Below are 11,797 nucleotides of genomic sequence, written 5' to 3' on the forward strand. Positions count from 1 at the left end.
TGTCACACAGCCAGTTTGGGCTTTATTCTGCACATGTCTGGGTTGGTGACAGGTTCCTATACAGAGGAGAGAGGTACTGGGGAAGCGTGTGTGTTTGTGTCTGTGCATATGTATCCGTGTGTGCTCAAGTGTGTATAAGAGCAGTGACACTCTGGGAAGGGTTAACTCGCAGTCAAGCTCTCTGTGCTCAGGGCCCTAAGACTGGCCCAGGAATGGGAGGGGTGGGCTCGGAAGGTGGAGCAGGCTGGCTTGCCTGAGCTGCCTTTTCCAAGACAGGAGAGCAAGCGCTTGCCTGGCTGGACTGAGCGTGGTGAACTCACGTCGCCTTTAGGAATGGCTGCAAAAGCCCACACCTGGAACTCCCTCCCTTCCTGCCCCCCCACGGCAGGTTGCATTCGGGAGGCTCTCCAGTCATTAGAGGAATGAGCCGAGGGTGAGCAATTCACCAGCTCGCCAGCACTTCGAGAACAGCAGGCAAGGATGGATGTGGTCGACAGCCTTCTTGTGAATGGAAGCAACATCACTCCTCCCTGTGAGCTGGGAATCGAAAATGAGACACTTTTCTGCTTGGATCAGCCCCATCCTTCTAAAGGTAGGTGCCAGACACTGTTATTTTAATTCAGGAAATGATTAAGGTGCAGGAGAAATCAACAAAGATGGGGCTGATAGAGAAAATTATAACAAAGTCCTCTTGAGACCAGGCTGGATAAAGTCATACGTTCACAAGTTTGGATAACAGATCAAAAAGCAGAACTGAGTCAAATATCCTAATTGTTCCCCGCAGGAGAGTTGAGATGGAGGTAGAGGGTATGGGGAAGGGCGGGGGGGCAAAAGCCAAGGGAGGAGGAGCTGAAGTGTCATAAGAAGGGGGTACAAGTGTCAAAGCTGGAACTTACCAGCGTCACAGAAAAGGTGCTGTCACAATCTAGCTGTCACCTTTTCTTGGGGGATATCCAGCGTGAAAAAGTGATTAAAGTGAAATCAAGCTTAGCAGCTGGGAAAAGAAAGCAACCAGTAGTCACTGGAGAAGCTTTGTTCTTAAGAAAAAGTGCTTCCCTGTGCGATTCTTTAACAAACCAACCTCTCTGAAGCAACGGGATCACTCCGTACGCTCCTCGGTTTGTTTCTGCAAAATATTGGTGACAGAGGAATAGTCGGGTTCAGTGATGTAGACCCTTGCAAAAACAAAAACAAAAACAAAAAACAAAAAACAAAAAACAAAAAACCACCACCAACAAAAATAACCTGCAGGAAATCACCGTTCATTTTGTGCGCTGAGGTTTTCACATTCTGCTCCCATAACCTCCATCCCTCTGTCTTGTTCCCGTTACTCTTTGCAGAGTGGCAGCCAGCCGTGCAGATACTTCTGTACTCCTTGATATTCCTGCTCAGTGTCCTGGGGAATACGCTGGTCATTACGGTGCTGATTCGGAACAAGAGGATGAGAACGGTCACCAACATCTTTCTGCTCTCACTGGCGGTCAGCGACCTCATGCTCTGCCTCTTCTGCATGCCGTTCAACCTCATCCCCAACCTGCTCAAGGATTTCATCTTTGGGAGTGCCGTCTGCAAGACCACCACCTACTTCATGGGTGAGTTGCTCCTGGGGGCTGTTTCTGGAGCTCGCCCCAGACCTTCCCAACCCTCTGACAGCCTCAGCAGAGGTGTCCTGCTGAATGCAAAGCAAAACAAAACAAAACAAACATCTGGCTGTGTGGGACTGTGTGCAAGGATGCAGGTTCTGGCTTTAAGGTGGGTCGGTCCTCATGCGTCCCCAGAAGTCAGTCCCCAGTCGTCCATTTCAGAGGTCAGTTTCTCAGAGTGGAATAAGTTATTAATCAGCCATAGGAGAGGTTGGTTTTGCTGGATTCTGCTAGAAAGCAAGAAGGATTCAAGCGACCCTGTCCTTTCCTGGAAGCCATTGGTCATAGTTTGAGTTCTGCCCAAGCCAAGTCATGGCTTTTGGGGGTGATGGGGGTGGTGGAGGAAGGTTTTCTGTTGTTGCTCTTGCTCTCCTAGGGCTCAGGGGCTATGTGAAAACCAGCTTTGTCCTAGAGGACAATTCACTTCCCAGCCTGATCCCCAGGGGCTGGGACCCTCTTGGGCAGAGAGAGAGAGACAGAGAGAGAGAACATGCCCTCTGGCACTAAATAAGGAGCTGATTTTGCTCCCAGAGCCTGTGAGTCATTGAGCTCACCCTGGCTGGCTAAGACACGCAGCTCTCTGCTTCTGCCAATCAAAATGAGGATGATGATAAATAAAAATCACAAGAGCTGATATTTGTGATGCAGCAGATGTTGTGCGAAGTGCTTTTACTCTCACCATCCCATCCCCCAACCCACCCTGCCCCCCCCCCCAAAAAAAAAACTCAACAAGGAGCAAAGAGAGGCACAGAGAGGTTAACCAGGTGCCCTGGGACACACAGGTGCTAAGCCACAGAGCTGAGATTTGAACCTAGATCAGGAGCCACCACAGTGGCGGATGAGGACAGATGCTGCCCCAGTTTGCCAGCAGCTGGTGCTTTCCTGAAGCCAAGCAAAGACGTCTCTCTGCCCTCTTTGGCTGCCAGATTGCCCTGTGCTTTCTCCCTTCTGAGTGCGAGCCTCAAGGAGGAGGGTTGTTTTTTGTTCTGACCCCGGCCTTACAACATGGTCAGAGCTGAGTTGGGCTGGGGCCATCCTCCATGACTGGAAAGCTTTCAAAGCCTTGATTTCTCCCAATCGAGGCAGCGGGATCCAGCTCTGACAACAATGATGGATTACTGATCCCTGTGCCACAGACAAACAACCAAGAGAATGTCCGTCCTCGTCGACGAATGAAAGGGATCATGCTTAAACAGTGAAGCGGTAACAGTTACCAGCCTCTCCTTGCGCTTTTGGCTTTCATTGCCCACCCATAGTATGATAATATTATTTAAGAATCTTAACTAGGGTCTGTGAAAGGAATCTTAAAATGAGGGCTGGTGTGATTGCACAACACTCTAAGTGTGCCAAAGGCCACAGTATTGCCTGCTTGAAAATGGTTAATGTTTGGTGATATTTCACCTCAAGAAAAAGAATAGTAAAAGCAAGAAAATTCTGAAGCTGTGTCCAATGCCGTAATGGTTTTGTTGGATTTCTAAATCCAGGGATTTTTATTCTTCCCTTGATGTTGGGTTCTTTTCAATACTATTGCTAACAGTTAAGACTCATTAAACTCCTTATAGCAGGCAAAAAAAGAAAAAGAAAAGAAGGAAGGAAGGGAGTCGGTGAGGGAGAAAGAGAGAGGGAGAAGGCTAGAAGGGAAGAAGGCAAAGAGGAACAAATGAAAGAGTGCTTGCCTGATGGGGGTTTATAATAACAGTGAGCCCATTATACAGATTTGACTCTGGAGATGCTGGGGGTACACTCTGTAATCTCAGTGTGATCAGTTCCTTGGGGTAGAGTCCAGGAAAACACAGCCATCCTGTCTCAGAACATGAGTTTTCATTTAATGTTTTTTGGCTTGTAGATGCCTTCAAGTCTCTAAGGGATACTGTAGGTGTCTCCCCTCCTAGAAGAACATTTTTATGCACAGTTTCAGAGAATTTATTTATATCCATTAAAGGCCCCAGACTAAGAGCTTCTTCTCCCCAACTTAGATTAATCCTAAAGTCTAAGAAATCATGCTAAAGATAATCAGATTAACTGACAGAATCCATGGATGAATAGTTAGAGGGAATTCTAAGGCGGTAAGACATGATAATAAATATACACAAACAAATACACAAATGAAAGAAAATTAAGCTTTCTGACTATGCCTAAGCACATCACTATAAATGAGCTGTTGTGATGTCTTTCTCACTGATGATGCATGCTCCTTATAGAACTACAGAAAACCAAACAGAATAAGAAGTTCTAGTCCCCCCACCGAGAGCAGCCTTTAGTTACGGCGTGGAGCCCTCTCCTTTTATCCTTCCTTTACTGTGTGTTTTTTTAGTAGACTGCTTTTTCAAATTTATAATGGTTCATTCTTAAAACTGTCTGTACTAGAAACTCTGAGTTTTAGTGCCCCCAGCTCAGACCCCTGTGACCTTTCAGGGTCACAGTCCTTAAGAATCTGGGCTATTAGGTCAATTTAACTCCAGGTTATGCTCAAAATGAGAGCTTCTCTCCAGGCGACTCAGAAACCTCTTGTGTAGGAGAGGAACGTATCTCCTCCCGTTGGTTATTAATTAATGAGCAACTTCAACCTGGGAAGGAGTTTGGTTGTAATCAAAGTTCAATAAACTTATCTAAAAACTGGCAATCAGATGTATTCGTAAGTACATTTCTTCAGTTGCCTTAAATCCTTTTTGAAATGAAGCTGGGAAAAAATCACTTAAAAAAAAAATAAATACAGGTACATGATATTTCTTTACCCTCTGAGTGTTGTCCCTTGATAGCGAACCTGTGCCGAGCAGATATGCTTAAGCTAACATGCAAATAAACTTGGGATTTCAGAGCCATCATAACCGACTTCTCTGTTCCTTTCCCAGGCACCTCTGTGAGCGTATCCACCTTTAATCTGGTTGCCATATCTCTGGAAAGATACGGTGCGATTTGCAAACCCTTACAGTCCCGGGTCTGGCAGACCAAATCCCATGCTTTGAAGGTGATCGCCACGACCTGGTGCCTCTCCTTTACCATTATGACTCCGTACCCAATTTATAGCAACCTGGTGCCTTTTACCAAAAATAACAACCAGACAGCAAATATGTGCCGCTTCCTACTGCCAAATGACGTCATGCAGCAGTCCTGGTAAGGCGGTGTGATGTTTATTTGTGTAATGCAACTTGCTATTGTTTGCAGTGTTTGTAAAAATGGGAATATATTGTCCAGAGTGACTGGAGGAGGTCTGTGCCCAGGAGACACGGGTTATGAGAAGGATTATGCTAACTTCTTTTTAGGATAACAGTGATAGCAAACACTAAAGTGCTCTGTTTCAAAGGTCATGTACATATGAATCCAATTAATTCCCTCAAAACCAGGCAGGGTAGGTACTGTTATTTTCCCCATTTTGCAGATGATGAAACATGGAGATGAAACACGGAGACATGGAGAGGTAAGATGAGTCGCTCCAAGTCACAAAACTAGAAGATACAGAGTCTATGCAGAATCCCTCTGGATGGTCTAGTGGGGAGGAGGGACTGAAGGGCTAGGATCTGAAGAGCTATGATTTTTCTAAGAACTGAAGATAAAGCAGAGAATGAGTCCCAAATCCTGTGCATGTGTGTGTGGTGTGTGTGTGTGTGTGTTTTTAGACTACAGCTACGGTGCTGGCATAGAACACTTCACTAGAAATAAACAGGCGAGATTCTAAGACTTTCTTTGCTTACTAGCCGACGGACAATAGACAAGTTCAAGAGACATTACTGAGGTTCAGGTTCTTTATCTATGCAAGGATTTAATAATATAGTGTTTTTTTTTAATCTACCTCATTGGGTGGCTGTAAGATTCAAAGGAGAGCATGTGTATGAAAATGTCATTAAATATCTTTAAAAAATACAAATGCGGGGTATTATGTTTACTAATTCCAAGCATATTTTAGAATCAGGGAACTCGACATTCAAAAATGGCTCAAAATAGAGATAATCTCTTCTTTCTTTGCCTTCCTTTTTTTTTTTCTTCATTTCAACCAAGTAACACACACACAAAGTTATGTTGTAAATGAGAGAAACATTTCCAAGACTTGAAAAGGAATCTTATCAAAACATGTCCAATTGAAATGAGAAATGGCCCAGCCACTGTGAGCCTCTAACTATTTTATGGCCTGATCCTGTAACCTTACATATGCCAGACTGCAAAAATGATTTAGGGGCCAGACTCATAAAGGAGTCTGTGGGGCTTCAGGAATCAAACGTGTTTAGAGAAAGCACAGCTCTGCCCCACCACGCCCTAGAAAGAGCCCTCCACTGTGCCCATGGGGGAGAAATAGCCAGAAAACCCTATTGTGCAAAACCTCAGAGGTCATCCATCATTCCTCCCTCTGCTTTGGATGCTTCTGTCGTTGTAAAGTCAACAAATAGTATATTGTCATGCTTAAGAGCACAGGTTCTAGAATTGTATTCCCTGGGTTCAAATCCCATCTTTGCCACTAGGTGTGTCTCTGGGTGAATGATTTAATCTTTGTAAATCTTAGTATCCTCACATATAAAATAGGTATTATGATAACAGTACCTATCTCAAGGGTCCCTATGGGAGTTGAATCTAATGTTACATACATATATATGAGTTATTATTATATATATAATGCTTAGCCTAGTGGGTAGCACAGCAAGTCCTCGATGAATACAAGCTCTTATAAGTATTTATTTATGTTTTTGGTAAGCCTTACTGAGATTATTCACATACATTTTGTTGTTAATTTCTCATTGGTTTTACATGAAGCTTTGTTTCAAGCACAGAATCACACCAGCCTTTTCCAACTTAACTAGTTCTTCCTAAGAGACTTTATCTGAAGAGAGAGAAAGAGAGAGAAGTAAACAACTTCAAAAGACTGAACCTCCAGACATAGAATTTCCAAGGTTATGAAATATTAGTAATTAATGTGTTTGCTCAGACCAGTTAAAATGAAGATGAACCCTATTTATTCCACCCCATCCGAGTTTGAAATACTAGAGATGATGGTTATTGAATTTCTTTTCATTTTATTAGGCACACGTTCCTGTTACTCATCCTCTTTCTTATTCCTGGAATTGTGATGATGGTGGCGTATGGATTGATCTCTTTGGAACTTTACCAAGGAATAAAATTTGATGCTATCCAGAAGAAGTCTACTAGGGGTAACTATCTCTTTGCTGTATGTTTACGCCAAAATACCACAAAAGCTTGTTTCCTATAACTTAAATAGATACGCTCAGAGTGTATGTTGAGGATATTTTAAAGTATCCTTAGGAGACTCTGTGTCATAAGGCACAGTCGCCAGACATAGTCTTCCTATTCCTTCATCTGTACAATGGAGAAATTGTTCCTCTCAAAACAGTACTGAATGGGACAAAATGACATAACCGACATATACCCAATTATTAGCTGAGGACCCTTGTGTCCCTTGCCGTCTGCTCTGTTGCATTCTAATGGACTCCTGTTTCCACAACCGAAGGGAATTGTAACTCTAATCCCCCAAACTCTCTCCTCCCTTTCTTTGTCACCGTGCAGTTACAAAGCCCAGCTTCTTCCCACTCATTATAACCCACAAACCGCTGAAATTTAGCCCTTTGTTGATATAACTTTTTGCCTTTCTCACTCCACACTTTCACTCAGCTCTTCTACCAGAATTTACGTGTTTTGAGAGCTTCTTTGGTTTTGGTTGATTTTTGATCATTATCCAGGTTTCCCAGTAAAAGCATTCTGGAAGCTTACCAATCAAGCAGGAACCTTTCCCCTGAGAATGTGGGGAAAGAAAGAGTGTGAATATTCATTCTTTAGTCATTTTAATCCTTATAATTGATGTGCATAAAATATGTTTTTACTATATACTATGTATATGATAGGTTATATATTATTGGGGTTTTTTTTTTTTTTTTTAAGATTTTACTTATTTATTTGGGAAAGAGAAAGCAAGGGGAGGGGTAGGGGGAGAGGGAGAGAATCTCAAGCAGACTCTGGTCTCAGTGCAGGGCCAAAGACCCAGAGATCAAGACCTGAGCAGAGGGCACCTGGGTGGCTCAGTGGGTTAAAGCCTCTGCCTTCGGCTCAGGTCATGATCTCAGGGTCCTGGGATCGAGCCCTGCATCAGGCTCTCTGCTCAGCAGGGAGCCTGCTTCCTCCCTCTCTCTCTGCCTGCCTCTCTGCCTACTTGTGATCTCTATCAAATAAATAAATAAATAAAATCTTTAAAAAAAAAAAAAAAAAGATCTGAGCAGAAACCAAGAGTTGGAGGCTCAAGCGGCTGAGCCACGCAGGCGCCTCACATTACTTTACTAGTTTTAAGCAACTTTCCCTTTGAAGGAGAGGAGTACTGTAGATCAGTACCTAACGATAGCAGAACAGGCCCAAGGAAGCCTTCTCCCTGCTTCAGTTCCAGTTTGGTTTGATCCCCTTGATAGAGCGGGGGGTCTGTCCCTCATGATCCGTCCCGACAATAAGCGATGTCACTTGCCGCTCTAGACAGGAAGCCGAGCACCGGCAGCAGCGGCAGGTATGAGGACAGCGATGGGTGTTACCTGCAGAAGGCCAAGCCCCGCAGGAAGCTGGAGCTCCAGCAGCTGTCCACACCCAGCAGCGGCAGGGTCAGCCGCATCAGGAGCAGCAGCTCCACGGCCAACCTGATGGCCAAGAAGCGGGTGATCCGCATGCTCATGGTCATCGTGGTCCTCTTCTTCCTGTGCTGGATGCCCATCTTCAGCGCCAACGCCTGGCGGGCCTATGACACGGCTTCGGCTGAGCGCCACCTCTCGGGGACCCCCATTTCTTTCATCCTCCTGCTGTCCTACACCTCCTCCTGCGTCAACCCCATCATCTACTGCTTCATGAACAAACGGTTCCGCCTCGGCTTCATGGCCACCTTCCCCTGCTGCCCCAACCCCGGTCCCCCAGGAACGAGGGGAGAGGTGGGAGAGGAGGAGGAAGGCAGGACCGTGGGGGCCTCTCTGTCCCGGTATTCCTACAGCCACAGGAGCGCCTCGGCGCCGCCCCCCTGAGCCGGACCCGCCTCCCGCGCCACAGGAAGGAGTGGGCAGCGGTGGGGAGACGAGGAGGAAGATTCCATTACCAGTGGGAACTGTTCATGGTCTGCTTTTCATCCTTCATCCTGGTTCCAGGGGGACGCAGGCAGAGTAGGGCTGTGACTTCGTTTCTGGGCAGTTCAAGGCAGGAAATGCTTAGTAACACCCACCATCAGAAACACCTCAACAGGCCAGTCACAGGAGTACAACAGGGCCCCCACTACAAAAGGCAATGCCAAACACATGGTCCAGATGGAGATGTGGACCCTACTTAAGTTTTAGAAGTTTCTAGAACACCCAAGGTGGGCTCACACTCCCCCTAGTGACACCGCTTTATGCTCTACTTCATCTGCGGATGAAGAAGTGTGGAGCATTGCTTTGCCCCTGGAGTGAGTCTATCATGTATATACTGTAACCACCCCTCTCATCATGACCACAAAAAGGCAACATGAACCAAATCCTCTTCTGGCCATTTTTCTGAAGCAAGACAACAGTCTGACTTTTTCTTTTGAGGTTGGTGAAGGCCATTATGGTGTCATCAAAACAGCATAAGGAATGTTGTTTTGATGAATTGGGAATTTATGTTTCTAAAAAGAAAACAGATGTGTGGCAAATAGCTGAGTGGAATGTTGTCTTCCCATAGTGAACATTAAGAGCCAGTAGGCATACAGAATTTTTTTTCTACTTTAATGACCTATATCGCTTAACTCCACCTTTATATGGCAATATGGGACGCCGTGGCCTCTTTGCCTCAATTTCTCATACTCATCTGGCACTGCCTCTTTCCCAGAAAGACTCCAGGTACAAAGGAAAGTTGTAACCTCTGTGTACCTGTCCAAGGGTGGAAACAGAAACATGTGTGGCCAGTCCCAGAAGAAAAACTGACATACTTGGATTCCATTCGCAAATAGCTTTGAAGGTCAAAGTGTTCTGTCCCGTTAAATTCAATCTATGTATTTGTCAGTAATTGTATTAATTTGTAAGTATGTTCTTTACATATAAATATATTCTTCCGTGTGTTTAAAAAAGGAAAAACAGTGAATGGGCGTTGGAATTCGGTAATTGTTATTTTACATTCCTTCACAACAGCTAGATTTCCATGTGAAATTTTCCTTACAAAATTAAGGTTGAAATATCTCTTCTCCAATTTAGAAATTTCAATTAAAATAAGACAGGAGCTATAAATTTAGATAGTAGGAAGTGCATTTCTAGAATAGGATTTATCAATGTGCTCTGCCAGCACTTCTGTCTTTTTCTTTCTTTTTTTCAGGACAACATTGTCTTGACCACTTAAATACTTTAACAGGCATTTTTGACACAAACAAGTGCGCGTGTTAGTGTAGGAATAAAAAAGGAAAGAAGGAGAGAAGGAAGGAAGGAAGACAGGGAAGAAGGGAGGAAGTTCATAGTGTCCATACCTCCAAGCAACTGACAAGTGAGCTTTCCTTTTCCTGGCTTTCATGCAACTATGACTATCCACTGCGCCAGGCCTGATATTCTTCAGGATGCACAAAGGTTGGTGATTTCAATCATGAAAAAAAAAAAACAAACCAAAACTGGTGTGGAAAGGAGAAAGGGGAAGACCTTGGCAAGAGCGATCATGAATAGGGAAGGGATGTTGTGTAACTTAATAAGATGTCAGCATCACCCTTTGATTTTTTGGGTGGGATGGCCATGTGCTAATAGACGAAAAATAATTGAGGACCTGACCATTAATTATAGGGGACTTTTCAAGCCAGGTGTTAGTTTTTCTATTTCTCAGGCTACAGTGTAATGTTAGCATTTATAACCAGTCATCTCAAATATTTCAAGGTAAAAATTCAACTGATTAAAGCACATACTGCTAAATGATCAAAGGAATAAGACATGAAATTGTCTCCATTATTTAAGTAAATTCTACAAAATCTACAATTTTCCTTCCAGAAGCAGAAGTCTTCCCCTTTGGCAGTGTTAACTTATACATAAAGATAAATTAGGCCCTCCCCCCATGACTGCGGGCTTCTGGAAGTTCCAAAGTTGTGTTAACCTTCACACAGGACTGCCAGATTTAGCAAATAACAATATGGGCTGCCCAGTTGAATTCTAATTCCAAATAAACAACAAATAATTTTTTTTTAGCAGGAGTATGCCCCATGCACTAACATACATCTTGTATTTTATCTGGCAACACTACTTTAAAATAATTTTTAAAGTACATAAAAATAGAAATAAGATTTCCTGGATACAGAACAATAATATACCTTCGTTCACTAAAATTCATTGCATGGTCTTTCATATAATAGAAGCTCATTTTAGAAAGACGAAAAATGCTATTAACTTTCAGAATCTGGGTCTGGCCTTTGGGAATGGTACTATCAACAGACTGATTTTACTCAAGAAACATTTTTATTAATATAAAGCTATTCTAGTACTTTGTTGACTCAACCGCCTTTATCTCATGCTGCAACGGATTACTAATTTGATTTTGAACTAGAGGGGCCTATTACAGTGAAGAAAACTGATTCACCAAGTTCCTCATGTTTTCTAGTGTTTTCGGGTAGCTTCCACACATCACCAGTGCGGTCAATCACAAATGTGTCCTTGATGTTTACTTTACCCACGTGTTCCCGTGGCTTCTGGCGCCCCGGTTACTTGTGGTAATTTCGCAAGATAAACTGTGGTGGTGAATGAGCAATGCATGTATCCATATGTTGGTCTCACATGTTTGCGTATGCTTAACATGTATCTCCTCCATTCAGTTAAAATGTAATCGTGAGGCATGTGACAATAGCTGTTGAACTGCCCGCCTCCACTGTAATTCCTCCCAGTGTTTTGCCCAGCACTCTGCATACTGAGAGTGCTCAATAAACGTTGTGACTGGTTTCTGCTCTGCTTCTTATGCTTTGGGGGGCACTCTTTCCATCTACAGCAGTGATTCTCAACAAGGGGGCACGTTCTTGGGGGAGTATCCAGAACTTCTAGAGGGCTTGTCCCAACACCCAGGAGCTGGCTTTGTGAGTACCTGCTGCCATCTCTCCCTTCCCTATGCTCTCTTCCTGGGTGTGTGTGTGTGTGCACGAGTGCATGTGTGTGTATGTGTGTCTGGGTGTATGCTTGTGCAAATGGAGATGTTATTAATGGGAGGATGTTGTGTCT

The 11,797-nt window shown here is 44.0% G+C and overlaps 1 protein-coding gene across 1 annotated transcript; it reads left to right on the forward strand.

Annotated features, from left to right (window-relative positions):
* The first annotated feature begins 251 nt into the window (after window positions 1-251).
* Window positions 252-11,476, forward strand: CCKAR (cholecystokinin A receptor). Its single transcript, XM_059164159.1, has 5 exons — window positions 252-592; window positions 1,341-1,592; window positions 4,496-4,757; window positions 6,654-6,781; window positions 8,106-11,476. Exons 1-5 carry the CDS (start codon window positions 481-483, stop codon window positions 8,636-8,638), a joined length of 1,287 nt encoding a protein of 428 aa, XP_059020142.1. The 5' UTR covers window positions 252-480; the 3' UTR covers window positions 8,639-11,476.
* Window positions 11,477-11,797: the final 321 nt, after the last annotated feature.

This window comes from Mustela lutreola, chromosome 1 (assembly GCF_030435805.1).
Source record: "Mustela lutreola isolate mMusLut2 chromosome 1, mMusLut2.pri, whole genome shotgun sequence".
NCBI lineage: Eukaryota > Metazoa > Chordata > Mammalia > Carnivora > Mustelidae > Mustela > Mustela lutreola.